This window comes from Nilaparvata lugens, chromosome 3 (genome assembly GCF_014356525.2).
Source record: "Nilaparvata lugens isolate BPH chromosome 3, ASM1435652v1, whole genome shotgun sequence".
In the NCBI taxonomy this organism is placed as follows: Eukaryota; Metazoa; Arthropoda; class Insecta; order Hemiptera; family Delphacidae; genus Nilaparvata; species Nilaparvata lugens.
The window spans coordinates 31,351,433-31,377,661 of record NC_052506.1 but is presented as its reverse complement, the minus strand read 5'-3'; the positions used below and the strand labels follow the sequence as shown (position 1 = coordinate 31,377,661).

At 35.7% G+C, this 26,229-nt stretch overlaps 1 protein-coding gene across 2 annotated transcripts in view; it reads right to left on the bottom strand.

The window, feature by feature from the left end:
- Positions 1–6,717: 6,717 nt before the first annotated feature.
- LOC111056936 (protein Wnt-6) overlaps positions 6,718–26,229 on the bottom strand; it is a 57,078-nt gene continuing 37,566 nt past the window's right edge. Inside the window, exons 3-4 of one of the 2 annotated variants that reach the window (XM_039423530.1) lie at positions 13,043–13,159; positions 6,718–7,076 (exon numbers count right to left, since the gene is read on the bottom strand). In XM_039423530.1, the coding sequence (XP_039279464.1) occupies positions 6,733–7,076; positions 13,043–13,159 (461 nt within the window). In that variant the 3' untranslated portion in view covers positions 6,718–6,732. The remainder of the gene's footprint in view (positions 7,077–13,042; positions 13,160–26,229) is intronic. The other variant, XM_039423532.1, reaches the window with a different exon arrangement.

The window sequence follows — 26,229 nt, the reverse complement described above, 5'->3', positions numbered from 1 at the left end:
ATCAATCCAGCAAAAACAGAATGGAATTTTCACCGTTTGACTTTGCTTATAAGCTGAGTACTCAATTGAACAAATACAATAAATCCGATCAAAATGTTTTCATTCAATTTCTTGAATTTTCAACTCAAATGAAAATTGATTGAATGCATTCAATGGAAAACCTTTAATAATTTCATTGTGCATCCAGTTTTTTTAGAATTTTATGGGATTTCCAAATCTACGAATGATTAAAATATTTACCCTAGAATATGATTTTGTTCCATAAATTACAAATTCCACACTAAAGGGTTGACTAGTCATTCTAGTGTTAGATAGCTTGCTTGTGATTTTTGATTTGTATACGGCACTTATTTGTACGTATAGTTCTCAAAAGTCGAAAATTCATCCAACAAAGCTGGAAGCTTGAAGTTGATTACTTCAAGAATGACTTACAAGGCGCCCGCTAATCTTATCGGGAGTCCATCTATCATGAACGATCTATTGTATCTACGATTCTTTTTCTGGAGAATGATGTCCACATAAGCTTGTTGCTTGTGCTCGGTGATGAGATGAACACGTCCAATTCGAACCTAACAGCAGTCAGCCCTACATTGCAGGCTGTGACGCCTCAGTTCGCTTGGCAACCCAGGCCGGAAAACAAAAAACCTTTTTCATAGTGTTTATACTTTAAATTCATCCCATCATGAATAAATAAATTTATAATTGTGATACAGTTAGCTTGTTCAGCTGAAAATACTAGATATGTTCCATCTCACATTCGAACTTGAGTTTTATAATGGATTATTTACTTTGAAATTCAGCATTGAATTTAATATTGAGATAATATTTTTATCCAGTTTCAAAGTTTTTAAAGTTTGAATCTCAAATAAAATTGCAAATCAATATAATATCCAAAATGTTGAGTCGTTCCTCAAAAATTAATCAAGCTGTCAGAACCACTTCGAATCTTGTATAGGAGGTTTGTTACGTTGGCAGAATGAGACCTCAGTTAGAGAAAAAGAAAACAAAAGCAGTTGGTTTGAACCGCAGTTGAGTATTGAAGGAATAAGGGAAAGATGAAGTTGGTGAGTGAGATAAATAATGAATAACTCGTTATAAATATAAGTTACAGTTAGGGTTACATGTCATATGAATAGACTTTTACAAACATTTCGAAACTTGAATTCATTATTGTTCACGCATATTTTATTGTTATTATCGCTTTATTCAAATTTAATTGACTTGTAATGAGTTGGGCAGACATGGTTGAAACGAATAGATTATTTAGCGCCTGTTTGTTGGATGATCGGGTGGTAAGGGAGCGGTTCGAACAAGAGTAGAGGAGAAGGAGGAGGATGAGAGTGAAAAAAGAGAAAATTATATGATGGAGAGAGCATACATAGATCGATTGCAAGCAAGCAGCGGGGATCGAAGAAGGCGAGCAGTGAGTGAGACGATCAGTTCGTTAATAGCGACCGAATGTATAAGGTACCACGTAGCTGGCTGGCCTCGTGTGGTAATGAATACATTTTTGTCTTAGTGGGTTATAGGCTGTCAGCTATTGACAGGTTGGAAGGGGGTGGTGTGAGTTAGAGTTGGCAGCGTTTATTCTCATCATATCGAGGTGCATGGAGGAGGAGTAGAACACCAAGAAGAATATTCTCGCATCTTGCGGGCGGCCCAACGTGGCTGTAGGAAACCCACACGATACCGCTAAATTATTTCCTCACATAGCAGTCTATTACATAATGTGATCATATTTAAAAACAAATGCATAAAATATGTTGCGCCTGTAATTTATAGCCGAGCGAAGGGCATAAATTACCTCTGCTTCGATCGTCACTCGCCTCATCTCTCTCCTCATCCCCTCACCAACACAGGCCTCTCACCTCCACCTTCTCTTACTCCGCGTGCCGTTGGGTGGTCGCCTGCGCCACCTCCCCCAATTATCCTGGCCTAATCATAAATTAATATTGACCTCTAAAGCCCCGACTAGATCTCATTAATAAATAAATCGCTGTACTCAGCCTCTCTCTTTCTCTTGTTCTCCACCCGCGCTCTCACTCACGATTCAAGTATCCATTTCCATGTAGCACCACCATCAGCACGAGTCTCAATCAAACCAACATCGCTACAATGTTGTGTCTCTCTGGCCTTAGATGGTTCAATCACACGTGATTTCTTATTACTGCCACAGCATTGAGAGTGTGCTCTCATGGACTCTTGCGATTATTGGTACAGTTTGAAAATGTAAGGAGAATTATTATTGAGTCAAAATTATTTTTCTTTGGAATACTCAAATTATAGGAAGATCATGTTTCTTGATAGAATGGATAATTCACTTTCTTTTTGGTTCACAAACAAAACATATTATGTTGATTATCCATTCACTGGCTTCTCAAAATATTTCAGCGTTCAATGAATGGGCCGATATTATAACTTCCCGTCTAAAAGGATACAACATTTCATTCATTACATAGTCCTGCATAAACAGGGTAATAATCAATCACGTGAACGATGAATTGCTTGTAATTATCTTCCAGAGACAATATCATTCTGATCACATAGGCTACTCGTACTTGATAGATGAATAAATTAGCCCGTTAGAAGGAACATTGAAGAAGAATTTGAATGGGATGAGAAGCGATCAAAGGTCGATGCGCTCTGTTACTTTGTTCAACTAGAGAAAAAAGTAGGCGCTCGATGCATTTGCAATCTCTGCTTTCAGGAAAGCACATTATCTGCTTGTGAAATTGAATAGATAGCGTGGTGGGGTCTGCATTTCAAAGCGTTCACAGGCCCGTTTAAGGAAGATTCAATTTGTCACGCAAATGTCGTATTTATGTTGAAGCTGCGCGCCAACATACTACTAATTAGTTTTAGTAGCATTTAAATGGGATCCACAGTCTTAAGCGAGCTGCTTTTTGCTGGTCAGTTTTTTCGTAAAGCCAGTTGCTAAAACGTTTCAAGTTGCGACTTATCTCGACTAACCAGCCGGAAGGAGAAAGCTTGGGAAGTGAAATCGTGGAAAGGTGACAGAGAGAAGCGGCTGAGAAAGGAGGGAAACAAAAACTAGTCATTTAATTACACACTTTACATAGTAAACGAAGAGAATAAGAAGAGCTTGAGATGCCACTTGTTGTTTCGTTTCCTCACCACCCACTTACGTTCCTCACGCAATCCTCAAGAGCTCCAGTCGTGAACGGCTTTGCCCCTCTCCCTACTCCGTCGTCTCATCCACCCTCTTTCATGATCAGCCTCCTAATCAAGCAGCCACCATCACAGCCTGAACTGGCTGAGACCAAGGTGTCATAATTACTACCCACCGAGCTAATTGGCTCAACATTAGGCTGCCGCACCCCCAACACGTCGATAATTCAGCTGAAACATCTCAATTTATTCCGAACAACGGAGTTAAATAGCTGATATCTCTCAAATAGAGCCGACGAGATCCACACACTCACACACACAGAGCGGCTTATACAAGCGTGTTTGTCGTCCTAATTGGTTATAACTTGTCAGATTGAATATTGGGTGGAAGCCAAATCATCAAACATATTTCAATCTACAGCATTGATTATAGGACTTTGGAAATGTGTTGATTTTTCGGATTTTGAGACAGTGATGAACGAACACCTTTTTTCAAGTCACCTATACTTTTGAATGTTAATAAAGCTAGAGGTCAGCTCAATTGTCATCCTTTTTAGGAATAACAAGAAAGCATTTACTGGAAAAAATATTGAGAAATATTATGATGAAATGTCTGAGATCTCATTGAATGCCAGTGTGTTGATTCAATGTACAATAATCATTCTATAGAATATAGATTGATAGAACCAATCCATAGCATGAAATGAATAATATTTTATAATAGTTACCTCTCCCTTATAGGAGAAGTATAAACGTCATGATCAGAATAGAGGAGAATAAGATAACGAACTTATTCTGTCATGACAATGGATGAATTCATTCCATTGTCTTACAGTAAAAACCTATGCAGTTTGTATATTACTGTAATTAAAATTCGATGAATAAGTATTTTAGCTTATGTGAGATGCGGAATGCGTTATCAAATTGATTCGTTTTGAAAGGGACTTAAGATAATTCTTATTGTCTCCCTAGAAGACTAATGTTACCTGGTGAACTGAGGTTGTTCTCATCGTCATCTACTAATGTGCTGGTGGATGTGTATATTTAGGCCCTTACTACATAAGGATACCGCTGGGTTGACAGTGGAGCAAGCAACCTTGTGTCCGAGCGAGTCGCGGGCCATTACATCTTTACGTTCTTTACACTACTCTACACTAGTGACACCTTAGTTCTTATTCACTAGACACTAGGCCACTAGACTTTGGCAGCCACATTCTGTTATTCTTGCGGTGTTTCACTCGGCCCCCATTCCTAACTGTCCCATAGTCATGCTCTACACACAGACACTACTGGCATCCTTCTGGTTGTCCACTGGTGACCCAGCCTGGTGTCCCAATGTAATGTGGGTCTTAGTGGAGAGATGTTATTGTGTTATTCCAATTCGAAGTGAAAACATGAAATCCATTCTTGTTTGTTTTATTTTCAAAAACACTGCCAGATACAACTTCAGCTCTTCACAAATATGGATGGCTTAATGGAATGTAGACTGAAAATTTCATAGTTATAAGATTCATAGAATCAAATCGCGAAATATCAATTTTGCGATTTGATCAGTTTTACCAAATATAAATTTGTGTTCTTGAACGAGAGTGCTGATCTATTCATTTCAAGGATCCGCTTATTAAAGAATAATTTCTGTTTGAGAATCTTGTTTTCTCAGTACGATGATGAGGAAAGGTTAAGATAAGAATAGAAATGAATGACAAATGCTTTAAATATGGGTAGCTTTATAATAAAGCCTTTATTTTAATAGTGATTGGGTCAAGCTTATATCTGCGAAAGCTTAGTTGGTACTGAATACAAAATTATGAGTATAAACAAGAAACGGTTCAATTGACTGGTGATTTGATGTAGTTGTCTGAGAGTAGTTTGAGAATACATAAATAATTATCGATCTCCTCATAATAGATTATAGATAGTACTTATATCACTAGGCTAATAATATACAATAGCACTAACATTCTATACAAACTAAGGTGAAAGACTTCGTTTTAAAAATAAATTGAAATTTTTTACAATGAATCCAGCTATTTTATGGAAGAGAATTTTCAAGTAACTAATAGATTATTGAGATTCAATTGATGGTTTCATTTATCCATATCAAACTTTCCCAGTTGATGCAAGTGAAACGCTGGAATAATCTGTGAAACAATTGAAGTAGAAAATATTAGAAAACAGGGCAGGCCTATGTGAATGTTCGTGTATGTTTTATAAATTCAGTTACATTTTGTTGATTCTTGAAATTTGTAAGTATAAGATTATTGAGTTTACTTTGTTGAAATAATTATCATGTTTGGACTAGCCATGGTTATGCAAAAATCACACCAATTCATTAAATTCAAATCCAAATATAATCAGAGTGATCAAACCTACTCATAACAATCATAAAAATGGTTCAATCTCATAAATAATTCAATGTCCATTTAGCTTAGATTATTTGCAAACTTTCATACGAAGCTGTTTTACATTTCTCCAATTTCACATATTCTGAAAAATATTCCAATCATTATCCAAGATGATATTATGTATATCATTATATTTCAGCCAGTATTTTGCTGAGGCAGTTTAATACTGGTGGGGGAGTGTTGTTCAAGGTATGGGCGAACTTGAAAAAGAAAGAAGTAAGCCAGATAAAGATCGTCGGCTTGAAAGAAATGCATTATATGAATGTAAGCAGTGTTGTCAGTGTTAAAGGCTTGATGATGAGGAGGCAGTACTACATGCGTTTACACGAGAGATGTTGCCAGCTTAAAAAGGTGCCGAGCTGCCGAGCAAGAGGCGAGAGAATAGTCTGAGGGCCGCAGTGCAGAGGTAGCAGCTACGTCTTCTTCGCCTTTATTCCCGCGCTCAAATATCTTGTCGTGTAACGCGTTAGTCGTTTTTTGTCATTTCGTGGTCTTTTCTTTTATTTAAGAGGTGACTCGTCGTAGGGAATACAACGAACGTGACGTGCCTACAATATTTGGCGCAAGATAACGGACATTTACGCGCATGCGCAGTAGCCACAACCATAACCTGTAAACGCTAATGATTGTTACTTGACTGAAGGAATAACATAATATTTATTGAATAAATATTCTTGAGAATTAATTAAAACAACCGAACAAAATATATATTATTACCTCTCTCTAAATTGGAATGATTCAATATTCGTGATAAAATACGTAAGGTTCTCTGGAAAGCTAAAGACTTTCTTAGATTCTTATACATATACATATACATACATACATACATATATATATATATATATATATATTTCGAGTCATATTCAGGAAATAAGAATATACAGTATTATGAAGAGATGATGGAGAAGTTCTAATATACAATTTCGATGGGCCAAAAACCATTAAATTATACTATAATATTTCTGTATATGAAAGAATCACTTCCATTGTATAAATTATCAATAGTGTCTCTTCTGTAGCTGAAAATCACTTTCTTCAATTAACAATGAATTATGTCAACTGAAAAAATTTCGTGAATAATTTTTTATCGGATGCCTATCTTTAACTTTCATGATATTAATCGGTAGAAAGTAAAATTATGTAGGCTATTCTCAAGATCCGTGATCATTGATACTTTAAATGAGATGTAAAAAATGTATTAATAATGTTCATCTTTGGGATAATGGTACTTGCATAAACTTGCAACAAACAATATCTTGATTAAGATAAGAGAGCAAACAATAACTGACAGATTGGAATGATTTTTGCTATTGACAAATGCTTGACTAACCAGTCGTCCAGCGTCATTATTGTGTAGTTTGACTAAAGATTTGATGTCAGTTCGTTTTCGATAAGGAGCGTCTAAGAAAGCACGTGACTTTCTATATCCGTAGTTAACATTGTCACCGCATCCTCCCCACTCCCAGTCAGTTTCCATAGAAACGCCATTGCTCACTTCTGTCGAAGCAGAACGGCTGCTTATCACAGTCCCTTGGCCAGCACCTATCGCAAATCACAAACAATATTTTAAGAAATTGTATAAAATCGTTTCTGCTACATTCTCATTTTGTTTTGTTTTTTTAAAAGTAGTGGTATTGGACAATGCACAAAATCTATCTGTGATAAGAGTTTGATTTTCTTGTGTTTTTGTTCTGATAACTTATAATACAGAACTCACACTCAGACATATTATCATAGATAAAGGATGAGCATAAGCGCTTAAAAACCAGTTGCCATATCCCAAGTACACAACTTTTCCGCTACAAACGCCTCTAACTAGCCTGAGTAATAATTCAATTTCCATAAAGCTCCGACAGATCTCGCTAGCAAAATGTGCAACCAGAAATTACCATTGCATGGAATGTCTCCTATATTTCTTGTTCTGATTATTATATTCGTAGGGGCATTACAGTAATGCTGGTAAGATTATACAGAATGTTTCAGAAGTAGTGTCGAACATCTTAGGGTATTGTTCCTGAATGATAGGAGACTACAAATGTCGTATTTGAAGTGTCCAAAACTCAGCGGTTATCCTTATAGCTGCCATTTTGTTTTTTTTTCACTTAGGAGTTTTTATTTCAGGAACGAAATGTTGTATTGATCTGAAACTTGACATGTATATTCATGCTATAAAGGCTCAACTTTTAAAAATAGGTTAAGAAATTTTCGTTGTGAATTTTCAAAATGGCGGTCATTTAAAATTTTTGATTGCAAATTTCACGATAACCGTTCACTTGACAAAAAATTTACAATGAACAAAAAAGTTAGCAAATTTTATCAAAATTTCAAGGATACCTTATTTATCAAGATTGGTCGAAGAATAACAGAGGAATTGATTCTTTTCGTACTGTATGCATGACCTTGAACAAACAAGATCATCTGAGAAACATTGTAAAATCAGCTGGATGGCCATATGGAGCCATACCGTGTTTCAAAGTGTCATCTTGAATACAATTGGAATCGAAAAATTAATATTGATGTTTAAATGGTGAAAAGTGGTCATGCATGCATTACGGAAATAATTAATTTCCATGTTATTCTTCGACCAGTCTTAATAAATAATGTATCTTTAAAATCTTGATAAAATTTGCTAACTTTTTTGTCTCTTGTAAAGTTTTTGTCAAATGAACGGTTTTCGTGGAATTTCCAATCAAAAATTTAAAATGGCCGCCATTATGAAAATGTTTTATTTTATTTTTCAAAGTTGAGTTTTTATAGCATAAATATCCATGTCAAATTTCAGATCAATACAACATTTCGTTCTTGAGATAAAAATTCCCAAGTGAAGTGCATCATAGAATAAAGTGACATTTAGATATGACTTGTTTTGTACTGCAAATTGAATGAACTCAAAATACAACATATTATTTTACTATTATTCAGATTTATTGTTCAAGGAGCATTGCATTCCCAACTCGAAACAGCATTTATTTGCTTTTTATAGTTGATATTGATGATCCTATTTGCAGTAGGCCTTGGATATACCCTCTCTAAGTGCAAAGTAAAGCAAGTTTTAACTTGGCTGAGTGCTGAGAAGCTATTTTGGCTAACTAGGAACTAGCAGGTGACTTCCCTCACGAATATGTGCGATATCTGTCTGTCAGCATCAACCAAAGATCCAAATGGATGTTATTAATCACTTGGTAGAAATTCAGAAAAAAGTAAACTGTTATTCGTGCATTATGTTGAAGTTAGGATTTTTGGAATAATTACTTGTTCTCAAAATAACAAAAGTTGTAGGCTGTAATAATATTAAGAAATTGGCAATTGGCTAAGTTTTCGAAATTGTTATTATTATTATTATTATTCTTAATCTTTTCATAAGCACGCTCTTGCGGATATATTTTCAAAGGAGGGGCACTTCTATGCAACCTTCCTTTCATCTTTATAACACTGTTTGACTATTTTATGAACTTACGCACAGTGTCAAGAAGGACAGATTTTTGCATTCTCTTCAGCACCTCGTCTACCAAGTCAATACTTCGACAAATTTCCACAACCGACTTGAGTATCAGGCCATTGATTTTTATTACAATTGGAAGTACTCTTACTGTATTCAGCCCATACAATTCCTTCAGCTCAAATGATAGCTCTTGGTATTTTCTGATTCTCACCTCTGGTCTTCTGAGCATTCTCATCTGAAGGTACAGCGATATCAATTATATAAGCCCTCTTCTCCATCTGATCCAACACCAGGATGTTGGACTACACCGTGATCATTGCTATTTAGAAGTTTGTAATATTTCCTTTCATCGTTGGAGGATAACGTTGCCTGATGTCTTCTCGACTCAGCCCCTGTATATATGCAACACTGATTAGCAAGTGCTGCAAGTCTCTGCTTGAATTTATCCATCTGGAGTGCGAGTGTTTCATTGAATTTATCCTGTTGAGCAAGGCCAATATGCTGTACTACTATTTCATCCACCAACCTCTTCTGCCTCGGTGATGCTTTTTCAGGATCTCTCAAATAGCCTGTCAGTATACCTATTTTTCTTCTTAAGTCTCCAATATTACCTTCAATCCTTATTTCCCACTTCGTTTTTTTCTAAGCTCCACTGTTATTGGTGTTACCTTTCCTTGTTTTTCTGAATGAGATCTTCATCCCCAACTCCTGAAAGACAGTTAGAGCCCCTCATAATGAGCAATAAGTTCCTCCCTTGAATATGGAGATATATCCAGTAACTCCTTCTTCAATTGAGCTCTAAACTCTCTACCTGTGATTTCCTTCAGACGTCGTGGCAATATATTATATAATCTTATACCAGAGCTTTTTACATCTCGCTCATATAGAACCATATGATGGGCATCATCCCTTAAGTTTTGCCTGTATCTTGTCTCATAATTATGAAATAATGCTCCCGTATTGAATGAGCTCTCATATTTTTTTATGAAACATATAGTTTCAAGGATGTATAGGCTAGGCGATGATAGGATTTTAAATTCCTTAAAGAGTGGCCGACAACTATTTCTTATTGATTCTCCTGCTATTACTCTCAACGCCCATTTCTGAAGTCGGAATATCTCGATAATATCACTCGAATTGCCCCAGAAAACAACCTCATACGACAAGAGAGAATGAAATATTGCAAAATATAACTCTCGGAGAGTTGCTCTTTTAAGGAGTGATTTTAAATTTCTAATAGCAAAAATTGCCAAATTCAGTCTTTCTTTCAGGTAGGCCTATGTCAAATGAGGCTTCCATGAAAGCTCGGAATCTATTATTATTCCGAGTACTTTAATGTCTTTAACGGGTTTTATAGCACAGTTTTTAATCCTTACACCAAATTCTCTCTGAATGGAATCTCTTTAGTTTTATTATAATTCAAGCACAACATATTGGCAGCTAGCCATTTATCAAGTTTATGAACGGTCTCTTGACATTGTACTTCCATTTCGGATTGACTATCATTCTTCAGCAAGATGCTGACATCATCTGCATATAGAACACAGTGAGCTGGCTCGAGATAAGAAGGTGAATCATTAATGTGTAAGAGAAAACGCAAGGGCCCCAGAACAGATCCTTGGTGCACTCCGTTTCTTGTTTTTAACCATTTAGAGCTATAAACACATGGGTGAGACTCTATTACAACCTTGTGGAATAGAGCACCGGACCCTCAAGATCATAAAAATTCAACTTTTCCATTTATATATCTGTATTAACCAAGTCGAATGCCTTTGATAGATCAGCTATCAAACCGCTCACCTTTGATCTATTGTCCACCGAAATCAATATCTCGTCCATTAGAGAGAATAATGCGTCATTAACAGAAAAACCTGGCCTGAATCCGAATTGCTTTGGAGAGGACAAACCTATTTCGTTCAAGTACTTTCTCAATCGTCCTAAGACAGCATATTCAAAAACCTTGAGAAACACTGGGCACCAGGCAACATTGGGCAACCTTAAGAAACATTGGCAACAGGACGGTGGTTTTCCGGAAGGGTGCTATCACCATTTTTATAAATTGGAACGATCTTTGACAGTTTCATCTTTGACGGCACATAACCTACCTGCATTGACTTATTGAAAATAAATGTTAGTGGCTTTAATATTGGCAAGGCTGATTGTTTTAGTAGGTAAGTGGTTAGAGATGTAGCAATCATAAGATTTTTTATTCTTAAGCGATTTTATTATTCCCCTAAGTTATCCCATACTCAATGAATCGAAGTATTTTAGTCTTATTTTACTATTTTGGTGAGAGTCATCCAAGAAATTGAGAAAGTTGTGCATATGGTTTTGTTGTTTAAGCTCCTTCTGAATATCTAGTGGCGTATTTACAAAATAATTATTCAATAAATCGGCGGCCTCGTTACCTGGTTTGATTATTCCATTATCAGTGGCTATATTGGTTTCTGATGTTAGGTCTTTGCTCGTGGATAACTCATTTCTAACCAATGTCCAAGTGGCTTTTATCTGATTATCAGCTCTTTGAATGAAGATACTGGCGGCTTTTTGTTTGGCTGCTATTAAAACCTTTCTATATAGACTCTTGTATATTTTGTAATAAGATGCGAAGCTGAAATATCGAATACCATTTCTTGTAATAATATGAATTCCTCATATTTGAATTTTATAAAGAGAGTTCAATATTTTCAACCTATCTCTGGAGACTTTCATGCCCGGCGCTATCCAAGATAACTGCCGCTTTCGTATCGCTTTTGCTAGTTTTTCCGGAACGTACCTGTTGCAGTGATTCATATATTATATAGATAAAAAATTGTTGAACATATCCTCAACGTTGTTACAATTATAAACGGCGTGTCAATTTTCATTTGCCAGTCCGCAATTCAAGTCTTCGATACTAGCTCCGTTATTGACTCGCATGGTTTTCCTCTCTCCTTTTTTCTCCTTTATTTACCATTAGATGCTTTATCAGGTTTATAATTTGGACTGTTAGTAATAAACTAAATACTGCTCCTCTCAGAAAATGAACAGGGAATTATTTCGCCATTAAATAAAGTAGGCATATAATTTGTAATTATATAATCTATTTCCGAGGCAGTATTTGTAGTTACTCGTGTAGGACCACTCGTTATTTTATTCAGGTTGAATGTCGAGATAAGGCTTTTAAAAATATTACTGTTCTGATCATCTTTGTGATAATCTATATTGAAATATCCGCAAAGGCACACCAGCTTTCATTTTTCTTTTGTAACCCTTGAAAGTACAGTCCGAAGCAATTCAATAAAAATGTTGCAATTTGATTTGGGAGCTCTGTAAACACATGAGACTATTATTTTTTCGACATTGCTTTCAGTTTTATTTCTACTGCCGAGATTTCAAATACACTCTCCAATGCCAAAGATGCTAAATCATTTCTAACATTACAACAGCCATCAATTGATTCCTCTCGCACAAATATACATGATCCACCTCAGATTTTGACTATTCTGCTGTATTGAGCTTTTAATGTGTAACCAGGCAATGACATCATTTTCAGTTCGCTATCTCGTAACCAGTGTTCCGTCAGGAATAATAAATCAATATTAGATTTTCCACATGATAACATAGCTTCCAGTTCCAGTTTTGCGTTTGAAAGGCCCTGACAGTTTACATGGAAAATTTCGGATCCTATAAAAAATGTCCTCCACTGTTATCATCACCCAGATTGTTCTTAATCAAATAAGAAATAGACTATTTATTACGTTCATAACCTACCTTGGATGAAAAAACTAATTAGCCTGTTTTAAAACTAGATTGGAAACAATTGTCGAGTTGAAGATTTTAGTCGTACTTGTACATTAGGGCCTTATGATCTCTAGACTTACTAGTATATAGATCCAGGAGAGAATACATTTCTGGAAAACATTGCAAAAGATAAATAATGAGATAAATGACTCAAGCTTCTCAGAAGAGAGACAATCAATCATTCTGGTGTTGTGCGAATATCATTGTTAATATTCACTTGATTTGCTAGAATAAAAGTGAAATTTGTGTTTAACGCAATAAATACGGGGAAAATCCACCATACCTTTTTTTGATTTATCACAGCTACATTCAATGAGATCGCCCATCGTACAAGCCCTGGTTACCGAGAAAGTCATACCAGCTGACATTATTGCTGTTACAAAACTGCTTTCTCTTGAATCTATCACAAACAAAAGATAAAAACAAATATACAAACAACAAACAAATGAATATTCAATTATTTTTACCTGTTCTTTTCCATTAACAGTCAGTTATAATGATACTATAGCCTGGCAAATATTTCGGCCTGGTAAATTAAGAAAGCATGATTCATAAATTAATGAGAATGGGTGTTGGAGACAAACTAGATTATTCAGTAATTATTTCGTGGATAGGACTCTGCAAATTGGGATAGGAATTTACATTAGTAGCAGTTATGAACAAACATGTTGATTGATCCAGGGCTGCATAATATCACCGATTATATTCAATATTCATGTAAACGATTTCGCAAGCCTGGAATCTAAAAGTAGAGTTATGCAATATGCTGATGATAATATTCTTCATATAATACTTAAAGATTTAGGAGCAGGTTAAAGATTTGGCTAATTCAGAACGATCTTGATTTGGCAATGGAATACTTCTTCAATAATAGTTTTAAAATAAATGTACAAATACCAAAGTAAGAGTATTCAGAAATCAGAGACTTAATGTCAATGAAAATGAATTTCTTAAGTAAATAGGTCATAAAGCAGAATGTCTAGCTAATCCACACATGAATGGATGTGATTGACAAAAACTTGATTCTTGTAACAACTTTAGATGAAAAATATTTTATAATGATATGAGATTCAGTTCACAAAATAATTCACTTTTATAAACAATGAGATCTGCTCTCTATAAATGTTCAACAATTAGTTATCACTTTCCTATCACTACTAAAAGAATGATCTACTGCTCAATGGTGTAGAGCACTCTCTTCTACGAAATCGCCATTAATTATTTAGCACCCAAATCTATGAAACAGCCACTGCATAGGGCCGTAGAAAGAATAATAAAAACACTTTTCAATGGTGTTGAACTTCACTTGTTCGGAATTCTGACGGTGGAAGCTTTAGCCAGGTTCACATATTTGTCACGAAACCAATTTAAGATCGAATTTAGAGAAATGAATGAAATAAAATAGAAATAGAATGAAATAGAATACACATTGAGACATAGAAATTATAGAACCCAAAGATATAACAATGCCTATGGTGAAAGAGATCCAGAATTCAGAATACAATTTCTTTTAAATTCATCGCCATTAGAGTTGACAATGTTACAGAGTAAAAATGAATTCAAACAAAACAAAGTGCACTTCATAAGAATAATAATGAGAATAAATTATTTTGTTCAGTTTCAGGAAGGAATGTAATGTATTATTGATTATTTTAATTTCAGAATGGAAATATATTATGATTTAATAAATATTTGTGTCAGAGTGAATAATAATAGGTAATATCCTAAAGTGATGTCTTGTTAATGTGAGTGTAGAATTGTCGCTTACTAAGGCAAGTTTTTTTCCTATTTTCTATTTAAGTTATGGTGCAATGGACAAAACAGAACAATCAGTAACAACAAAATGTAGGATTATAATCAGATCGATTAAGGAAACAGAACTTTTGTTATTGATAGTTTTATTGTATGTAAGGATTTTTTCATATATCACTCAAATAGCTTACAGCTAGAGGGATACTATCGCACTGTTGTAATATTCAAATAAATAAATAGATACTATCATGATAAAATCATAATATCTAAGTACTGTAATCAAAGATCTATTCTTTCAGGTATTAGAAAGATTGTAATTCTTAGATTAAATTTTATCAATTCCTTGCGATCTTTTACTATTTAGGAAAAATAATGAAGCCCTTGGAATTTTATTCATGCAGGTTTTCTCCAATTTGAGCGGCAAGATTTTGCTTTTATTGTGTTTAATAAGTCGTTTAACAGTTTTTCTCATTTGTGAGGTATTGAAGAATTAAACAAACTATGAAGCATACTAACTCAGAGAAAAAGAGGTTGCAATATGTCATTGCTATCCGGGAATGCATCAGGGCATTTTTGTGGCAGAAAAAAGCGATAAGAATCATAAGTAACCTTGGTGTTAGGGATTCATGCAGAGAAGCTTTTAGACAGCTGAATATTATGACCCTACCGGCACTTTTCATTTATCAAAATCTGTTACAGGTGAGACAAAAAGTTTCCAGTTTTGACACCCAGTCAAATACCCACAATTTGAATACTAGGAATAGGGAGAATTCAACAGTGCCTCACGTTCGATTGAGGAAAACTTACAAAAGGCATTATTTCCAGCAAATAAAACTATTCAACAGGCTGCCACTAGAAATTAGAGCGATTCCAGTTGGTCGTTTCAGGATGGTAGTTAGCAAGTGGCTTACATCTAAGTCCTTCTATACAGTGCAAGAGTTTCTTGAAGGTGATATTGTTATCAATGACTAGCAGGGTAGAGTTTGTATAAGTATTTTTCATAAAATAAGCATATTGTGATAATGTTACACTTGTGGTACAGTGTTGAGTGTTTTAGTCAGTTTTGTGTTTTGCTTTTTTGTTTGACTGTATTCGGTTGATTCAGTTGTTGGTTGTATTGTCACTTGGTAATTTTTTGTTTGTATTGTTATTTCCGCCAGTGATATGATTATGTTACTTTTATTGTATTGTTTGTATTGTGACTTTTGCCTATTACTGCACTGTATATGTTTATTGGCAATGAAAAATATCTTATATCTTATATCCTTTCAGAACTACATTATAACATATTGCAGTCTGTTTCACATTTCACAGGCATGGAAGTGTAGGACTGCCGATGACGCATGAATGAAACTATGCAATGATAAGCAACTACACGGAAGCGTACTTTTCATTCCTCCCACCTTCTTCGATTAGAAGATAATATTGCATTAATAAGGGCCAAGACGATCCTCTCTGGACCTTGTGATAAATGGAATTAGCAAGTGAAACGTTGAAGCGTTTCTCGGTCTCATGGAAACTGCAGATAATTCATGTGCAGTTGTTGCCATGATAAAATTCACATCTGAAAAAGCCATATCAAAACGCCATTCCAAGCTGAGTAAGGAGAATGCAGATAATTGTGGGTACTCAGGAGACATGCGGTAGGATTGCGGTGCGAGTAGAGAAGTGCGGCTGAATGATTTATCGGGCAGCTTGTCTGTTTATCTCACTCTCTCTTCTACTCATCACCTTTTCTACTCTCTTCTTCTCACTCTATCTACTCGTCTACTGTAGGCCTACCTCTTGGAGTTTCCTCGCTTCAACCGCTTCAACTTTTGAGCCCAACAATTGTACCTAGTGTTTCAATAGCATTCCTCAAACATCTCCTGCTCTATTAAGTAGAGCGTGCACTAGGTCGATGGAGCGGCGAGACGCGGCGCGGTGAATTTCCGACCTGGAATTAAATACAATGTATTGTATTTAATTCACATGTCATGTGATCAAGTGTACCTCCGTGCACTAGGAGCGCGGCGCGGCGCGCAGCTCGAAAAAGTTTTGGACTTTTCGGGGTCGGAACGGCGTCGCGCCGCGCTCCTAGTGCACGGAGGTCAGGTCGGAAAAATTCCGCGCTCGGGTAACTTCGTGAGGGCTCGGCTGTTTCCGAGCTCTGCTTCTTTCAAACATGGCCAGACTATATAACCATAGTTGTTGTAATTGTTTTGTTGTATATTGATTTTTCTCATTGTATTTTTGTGTGCTGTAAATAAATTGAATAAATAAATAAAAAGTTACTGGTTATTGAGCGAGCGTTGTCGAGTTCTCACTTTTGACTTACTGGAGGCGAAAGTCGTCCGTCTGTTTGTATGTTCTACAATAAATCCTTCAGAAAGGATTGATCAATCAGCTTCAATGTTTGAACACGTATTCTTCGAATAGGACAAGTTCGTTGGACAACAAAAATGACACACTACACACTCCTTCGTCCTTTTTCAGGAAAAATAACATTGAAAGTGCATAAGAAAGAACTTGTCTTGGCTTGGCTTGGTGCAAGAACTATGTCAAAATATCAACTTCCTCACAAATCAGCTTGAAAGATTACCTTGTATTTTCGAACTACGGCATTTCGATACGAAAATGCGAGTGCTAGAAGTGCAGAAGTCGACATTGGTAGTTCTGGCACGGAGTATGAATGACAATCTAAAAACATATGTCTTCATTGGTAGTTTTCGCACTCTGAGATTGGTAGACAAATTGACATTGACAATTGGTAGACAGACAATCATGACATAGGTAGTACAAATTGTATAACTTTTTATTGCTTTGAGATAGGACATATGACGTTATTCTTTATATTTAAATAACGATTAGCCTCCTGCTTGGCATCAGTCGGTAGAGCATGAAATATTTTGATATAATTATAAAAATTAGGTCGTGATTTTTTAATAGGATACAGTCTCATAAAAATCTTTATAGGCCCAGGTATGAGCTTCCCCTATAATTCTTGTAATTCATTAAAAAAAAAAAAATATATATATATATATATATATATATATATATATATATATATATGGTACTTATCCTATAGTGTTGAGGAATTAAAATAAATTGCACACCATAAACAATTTGATACATATATTAACAAATATTGCAAAAATAGATCAGGGCAAAAATATAAAGAGCGATAAAAATATATAATATAAAAATAGAACAATAATTGAAATCAGTAAAATATCACAGGCTAAACATTATACTCTAAATTTATAGCACGAAACGTTACCATGTGCTTTTATCTTTTAATCATATGCATCCTTTGTATGTAGCTGCGATATAAGCTTGCTAATACTTGTCGACTTGGACAATTCTATTAAAAATAGGTTCCTTAAGATCAACTTGATAAACTGGCAACTAATAATCCAAATATATATATTAAATTCTCTAGTATCTAGTAGATTTCTTTGTAATGAATATATATTTATCGCAGGGTGCAAGATTCGGCACCTGATGGAATAAGTAGAGCAATTCATCTAGTGAATCAGAGCTACAACAAACTATCGCAAATTATATTGCAAAATTAAAGATCATATGAATATGCATTAATAGCCTAGATTTTATACTTCTTTGATTTATTAGAATTTTCTGAAATGTACTGACTCATTATTCCTCTAATAAAATACCTTTAATACTATATTTACTTGCGCAAGTATTTTTTATTAAATTCTTAATTTATAAGAAAACCCTTTCGACGAGCTAGCTTTGATTATTAGGTAATTTCGAAGCACTGAGGGCGCCCATCACTAATTCAATATTTCTCACTCACGTGTCGAAATCTTCTTATGAGCCGCTGATGTCGATCCAACTCCTGGTGGTCCTGGACTATGGTAGCCGGAATCGTCTCTTCCAAGGGGTTACAAAAATTATTTAAAAATGAAAATGACTTCTGCTTTATAAGAGCATCACAAAGTCTTATAAGAAATTTAATAATTCAAACTAACTTTAGCTTTTTACAAGTTATAGCAAGGTATTACGCTCTATAATATTTAGGGACCTCTCATGGTGGCATTTGGCAGGCGAGTGATGGTTCTCCTTTCTCAATTTTACAATTCTTACTTCCGACTTTCAAATTTACATAAAATTTGAATATCCTAGTCCTCCGCCATTTAAGGTTCAAATAGACCGTACTAAAATATTAAATTATTACTTATGTTGTATGTTTAATAATTTCTTTGCCTTCGGGCCATATCCATAACATAGACTATATAACAATTTTACATAAATTCTGATCATTTATAGAAATATATATAAATATTTTTGAATTGGCATACTATTGCCGCCTATTAACTGCCATTATGTGATTGGTGCATGCAAATTGTTTCAGTATTCATGCGCTTGGTAACCTCCTATTTCCTGGATACATTTAATTATTTTTATTAGGTTTTTTAAGTATGCCCTCTACATGCTAGTTAATTTTCTATATATTACTATTTATTTCATGCATCCTAATAGTTAGCCACGTGACCTTTTGTTCTTCCAAATTGCATACCGTTTTGCCGCAATAGATCTCTGCCAAGGGGTTTGGTCAGATTCTACTTTGCATGGCTCGGTCGATTGTTAGGTCGCCGATCACTGAATGTTTATACCTAACCTCAATCTTCAAATTTTTATATAATAATATTTATTAGCAAAAAATTATTTCAATTCCTTTTAGGCTATTGTACCGTTTAGCCAGGACAAGCTGATGCTATCTAATCTTTATGTTATCTCTTTGGCGATATTAGCCAGTTACTTTACTCAGACCTATTAGTACTTCAGCTAGGGATTTTTATATCTACCCAAATTTCAAATATGTTACACGCGCCCCTGGATTTGAATTCAAAATATTTGAGAATCACAATGTTTTTAATGAAAATCCACCCTTCAATACATCGATATATTCCATACTTTATTTACAAATTATACTCTCAAACTTTTATCATAGTTTGCAGATCTATCTGCTGCGCTTTCCTTAGACTTCTATCAAATACAATAACAAATTCTCCTCATCAACACACAAAAAATATCGTAAATATAATCTTCTAGACACATTCCTCCTTACAACACTTAGAACATAGTATTTTTGACTTTGCCGCTCGCAGGGCCGCCAACCTAACTACACACATTTCTTGATTCTATCATAATTGATTCCTTCAAACAATAATTTCGATGTACAAATTTCTGGGCTTATATTTTATAGTAATTCCTAGGTCTTAATATAAATAATTTTTCTATACATCAGGTACAATTCTTTTCTTTTGCTAATGGTTCTTTGGTTTTAGGTAACTAGCATTCATTTTAGGTTTTTTAGGGTACAAACATGGCATAACTAACGGTAATAAATATAAAACATATAAATAAATATACTAACATTGATAAATATAATAAATAACAGTAATAAATAACATTTTGGGTTACAATGCTTTTCTTTTTATAATCATATGTTGAGCGCTACATTTGATTCAGGTGGCTTTGCTCAGCTGGTCGCTGTCTCTACATTCATACTGCTTACGTCAGAACTGGTTGTCGAATCTCGCAATTAACCTAACTGCTACATTTTTTCTCTTTAAAGGTAATTAACAAATTTTAAATATACTATCCCCGCTTGTGTCCTTTTTTATTTGATGTATCTTATTTAATTACATAATTAAAAATTATTCTTTTGCTTGTTGCAGGCTTTGGACAGTTGGGAGAAATAAAAACATTGGATTATTGCCATGCGGTCCAACTCAATATTAAATTTATCATGATAGGTCAGTAATTCGTTTGATAGTGGTGTTTTCCTTGATTACTTATCGTATTTATTTCAAATTCTGTGATATGGTTTAATATTGGCTACATTTTCCCACCAAACAATGTGCGTATTCTCATTCTCTTGCAACTGGACTGTGTTGTGATGCGATATGGCTACGATAGTGAATGGCCCTGAATAAATTAAAAAGAATTTACGAGTTACTTTCTCCAAAGCATTTGATAACCTGTGGCTCTTTACTAAAACTTCATCTCCAATATTATATGAAAATATTTTGTATGCTCGGTCGTGAAATCTCTTTCTACTACTTGCCTTTTGCTCTAGCTTCAATCTTACTAGATGATGGATACTAGGATTTGTTAGCTTGTTCACTTCTGAGCTTGGAAAATCAATTATTTTTCGATAAATGTAGTGTTTCTTTTACCGAACATGATTTCGTAAGGCGTACGACCGGTGCTTTCATTTAGACTATTATTATAACACTCTTCTAAAAATGGTATATATCTAACCCATTGTTGGTGTTTTTCGTTACAGTAAGTCCGCATAAAACGAGAGATCTCTGCCATACGTCGCTCTACTGGATTAGCGCTGGGGTTGTAAAGAGATGTCCTCGACCATTTAATATTAGCCAGGTGAAGTATTTCTTTCCACTGCTTGCTACAAAAATAGGTTGCGTTGTCAGATAGGATTCGTTTAGGCTTTCCTACTTCACTTGTCCATCTTTCCGTTATGCATCGGGCCAAAACTTCTCCGGTCAATTTACCTATGGGAATAGCATTGTATATTTTGAAAAAACACATGTAAGCACGAATATGTATTTTTTTCCGTATTGTGCCATGGGTAATGGACCATATATATCCGCTGATATCAATTCCAATGGTGCACTAGGGAGAATGGGATTCATTTCGCCCCTGATATGGTATCGCGGGTATTTGGCTTTCTGGCATATATCGCAAGCTTTTACTATTTTGGCCACTTTTTTATGCATGCTTTTAAAATAACAGCTTTCTTTTAGTAGGTGGAGGGTCTTCGTAGTTCCAAAATGTCCAATACGTTCGTGAGCTTCTTTTATCAAATCTGTTTCCATATTAGCGGGGATGATTAGGCGCCAGTCGTAAGTATTTTTAGCCGGTCGGTGGAACATAAATCCTTTGTAGCGGGTGTACTGTCGCAGGTAATCGGGCGGTTCAGTAGCTCCTTCTTCCATCAATTCGCGGATCCGGGACAGTCTTGGGTCTTCGTATTGGGCGATGCGGATTCTTTCAGGGGTTAATACGGCAGTATGAATTCGTGGTTGGATATTGGGAGGATATGGTATGCTTTCTCCACTCTTTACGGCGAAACACTTCAGGTTGGTATCTTGACAATATGTAGCATCTATTTCCCTGGATAGAAAGTCGGCGGTCTGATTTTTCTTTCCTGGCAGATGGGTCAATTCGATATCGTATTCTTGAAGCGCAAGAAACCATCTAGATAAGCGGTTGTGATTTAATTTGGCTGTTTTGAAAAATGTTAAGGCTTTGTGGTCGGTATTGATAAATATCTTATTGCCGAGCAACAATGTCCGGTATTTAATACATACTTCCACAATACTCAACAACTCTTTTTCGGTCACAGAATATCGACGTTGTGCTGAGTTGAGTGTCTTACTAAAAAATGCTAGCACTCCTTTCTCTCCTTGATCATCTTCTTGGAAAATCTCTGCGCCTATCGCGTAATCTGAGGCATCGACATTCAAGAAAAAAGGTTTCTTCAGGTTAGGGTGTTTCAACACGACGGAATTTAGGAAGGCTTCTTTTAGTTGCTGGAATATGATCTCTTCTTTGTTAGTCCAAATCCAAGGCTTGGTACTAGACAATATATGACTGAGTTGGGCAGTGTAGTGTGACATTTGTTTGTTGAAGCGGCGGTAGAATTGTAAAAATCCAATAAACTTTTGTAATTGTTTACGGTTGGTTGGTGATGGAAATTGTCTGATAGCTAATAATTTGTCCGGGTCCTGTGATATGCCAGTAGGTGTGATTATGTGTCCTAGATATTTCACTTCCCTCGCAAAAAATTCACACTTCGATAGTTTGAGTTTCAATCCGCAATTTATCAATCTATCAAATACTATATCTAAATGCTGGCAATGTTCACGTATATTCTGTGAGGCTATTAATCCATCGTCCACGTATAATGTACAGTAGTCTCTGATATCGTCTCCTAGCGCCTGTCTCAAACACCGTATGAATATAGCCATAGCATTTCTTAATCCAAACGCTAAACGAGTGAACCTATAATTGCGTCCATTAAACAGAAAGGATAAATAATCGCGCGATTCCGGTGCTACTTGGACTTGCCAATATCCTGCGCTCAAATCTACCGTTGAATATATGGTCTTGCCATGGAAAGTTTGCATAACTTGTTCAATTTGGTCTGGTCCTTCTCGGTCATCATCCAATATACGGTTCAAGGCGCGAGCATCCAGACATAGTCTTACTGTTCCATCCTTTTTTGCTACACACACAATCGGCAAACTATAGGGTGCTGTGGATTCTTCTATAATTCCTAATTGTTCCATGCGAGAGATTTCTGCTATGGCGGCGGATCGATAGGTGAAAGGTATGGGGTATGATTTGCGGTAATACGTGTCGTGTGGTTTAACATTGAGTGAACATTCGAAGTGAGTAGCTAGACCAGGTTGTTCGGAAAAAACATCTGCATTTTTACGGAATACTTGAATTATTTCCTGTCTAATGTCAGGATGCCAATCGGTACGTTGATGGATTCTATTTATCAGTATCTCTAACAATTCTTCGGTACTAGAGTCTGCTCCTGACGGTGTTCGGTCCTTCGTTGTTAGGCTTAATACCTCCATATACTCCATAGCATTTTCAATTCCGTGGATACCCCACTTCCTCGGCGCGCCTTCCATGTAGTGAGCGAAATGTACCTCCGCAATTCCTTCAGTGCGTTTCTTCAGATCAAGGGGTACTATAACTTCGTATGCTTCGGTTTCGGTAAAAGCATGAAATTTCGAGGTTTGGAAATTTAAACAGGCCTGGAAATGTTGTAGAAAATCTGTACCTATTATTATGTGCGGACCGGATACAGGTAATACGAGAAATGTATAAGCGAATCGTTGTTGTTGAAGATTTATTTCCAGTAAGCATTGAGTAGTTATATGTATTCGCCGTCCTGGACTGATACCTGATACATATACGTTGGTTAACGGTAGAGTAGCTAATTTTGTTTTTTCTTTCAGACGTTGAAATATGTCTGTTTGTATGAGGCTACATTGTGAACCACTATCTACTAATGCTTGAACCCTCATTCCATATATTTCGATATCGATATACGCTTGCATTTGGATATCCGGTAGCCTGCTTTCCTTCTCGATTTCTTCTAACAAAGTCTCCGGTAAATCATTTCTGAATGAGGTGTATGACGTTGAAATATCCTGCTTTTCTTTGTTTGTTTCATTTGAGCTTGTGCTTGTTATATCGGGGGTATCATATAGTCATGGTTTATTAGCTGTAGTTTTCTGTATATCTGGTGGCGGGTCGTTGGGTGCTGGGTTCCGTGTTTTTTGTTGATTTAATCCTGTTGCATGCGCTAATGTATAATTTGTGCTTACTTGTTGAGGTGGCGGTTTGTAATTTCTGTTGTAATTATTCTGAGTGTGACCATTATTTGAGTTTAATCGATCACGGCCATCATAGTAATTCCTGCGGTTGCTCTGCTGGGCGTAATGGTTGGTTGTGCGATTTTGAAAATTTTCATTATTCCAGTTACTATTTTGCTTGTGCTCATAGCGGCGTTCAAATTGAGGGGCAGATCGGTAGCGATCATATGATACCGGTTCATAATTTTGGCTGGTATACTGATTACTTTTTGAGTTATGTTGATTCCGTGTGTATCTTTGGTCTGAACGGTGGTTTGACATTGCCATCACAGACTGTATGCCATATAAATGATTTATTAGCTGTTTGCAATCAGTAATGGGTTGTGTGGCGAGTGCCATTCTAACTTGATACGGTAGTTTCTTCAGAATAATACTTGCTAATGCCGATTCGTTAATGGGCTCGCTCAATTGAGAATTTTTGAACTGTAGGGCAGTGACGAAAGTGGTACATGCACCGTCTAAGTTAGGGTTGAAATCGCATGATATGATGTCCGCTAGCACGTCCAACTGTTTACTTCTGCTCCAATACTGTTCCAGGAAGACAGCTACAAACTCATCCAATGATGTAAATTCATGGGCTCTACTCCGAAAGAACATCAGGGGTTCGCCAATCAATAAACTAGTCAAACGAAGACGCCACATGCTCCAAGAGGTAGGTGCAAGAGTTTGTACTAATTTTATCTGATCAATGAATGGTTGAGGTTGCAAATGGCGATCAGTATTATCAAATTTACCCAGTCCTTGCAATATACTATGTGAGTTGATGTTATCTGCTTGAATTCCTTGAGGTCGTTGTTGGATATAATTTTCTAATGCTGTTATGTTTTCCTGTGCCATCTGCCATTGACTATTATGTGTAATTTTATTAGCATTTATTTCTTGATCTAATTGAGTCAGAGTGGATTTTTGAATTAGTAGAGTTCCGTTTAAAGCCTTACAGGTTTCTGTGTTTTGATTGTTACTACCTTGCAGTTGGTTCATTTTTGTGGACATGTTAATCTGTTTATTTTGTATATCTTTAATACTGTTAATATTTTTATCAACTGTAGTTGTTAAATTTTGATTGGCAACGGTAATTTGTTTGTTGATTTCTTGATAGCAATCGGCCTTAATGTTAGTTGTTAAATCCTGAATAGGTGTAGTGATTTGTGTGGTTAGGTTATCTATCCTTTCGTTTAGTTCACAGGTAACCATATCCAACCTTCCCGATAATCCTGCCATAACTTTATCCTGACTTTCTTTCTGTAGATTTATCATTGCTTTTAATTCTTCTCTATGATTCTCTACTTTACTCTCAATAGTATCTAACCGTCGTTCTACTGATTGTATAGCGCCTGCTGTCTCTTTCATGCCCTGTTCCACTGTTTGCTTATTTGCCTCTTTTATTGCCGCATTCTCTTTTTTAATCTCCTGCATCATGTTATCCATTGTGTTTTGTAACATAATATTGAACATACTGCTAGTTTGTTCCATTATTACCCTTTTAAATGGATCTAGCTCTGTGACTGAAAATATACTTTGTTTGCTCAGATGTGACTCGGCCTCTGGAGATGCGGGTTCTGCAGGCTGCTCCTCGCCCCCTTCGAAATTGATCTCTGCTATCCGTTGATTCAATGGTATGTCAGCGGCGTCGATTCGAGTGGATGATAGAGGTTGCAGACCTTGTGGATCGAAGACTATCGACCCGACACTTCCTGGTTCCCTTTCTTGTGGCGTATTGGCATCTACCATGGTGGGGTTTGATGTGCTGGGAGTCGACAAAGTGGGATCTGTGCAACCGCCGTACATATATGAAACTTCAGAGTTTGCGGGAGTGTGATTCATTGTGTCAAATATGATAAATGCTAATTAAAAAAGTGATGAATAATATGCAAAAATGCTTAAAAAAGAGACACAAACCGGGACTTACAGTGAAACAGTTATGTGCAAAGTGTTTGGATATCCAAAAATAAGGTATTTATACTTAAGTTTTTTATAATGCTCTAGCGCCCCGATATTGAATATTGATTCCTGACTAGTTTACAGACTGTGACTTATTTTCCAACCGGCTTATACATAATATATTCTTGACTAGAAAGTAATAGCAGTTTAGGCTTATAAAATATAATCTCTCTCTATAAAATATATTTTTTACAATAACAATAATATAAAATTTTCTTTAAAACATATAATTTCTCTTTATTTAAAGCTATTGATTCCCCAAAAAGTAATACAAAGTTTTAATTCGCCTGTTTTCCTCAATACTCATATCTATAGTTTCATTATCCATCCACGACAAATTTTAATA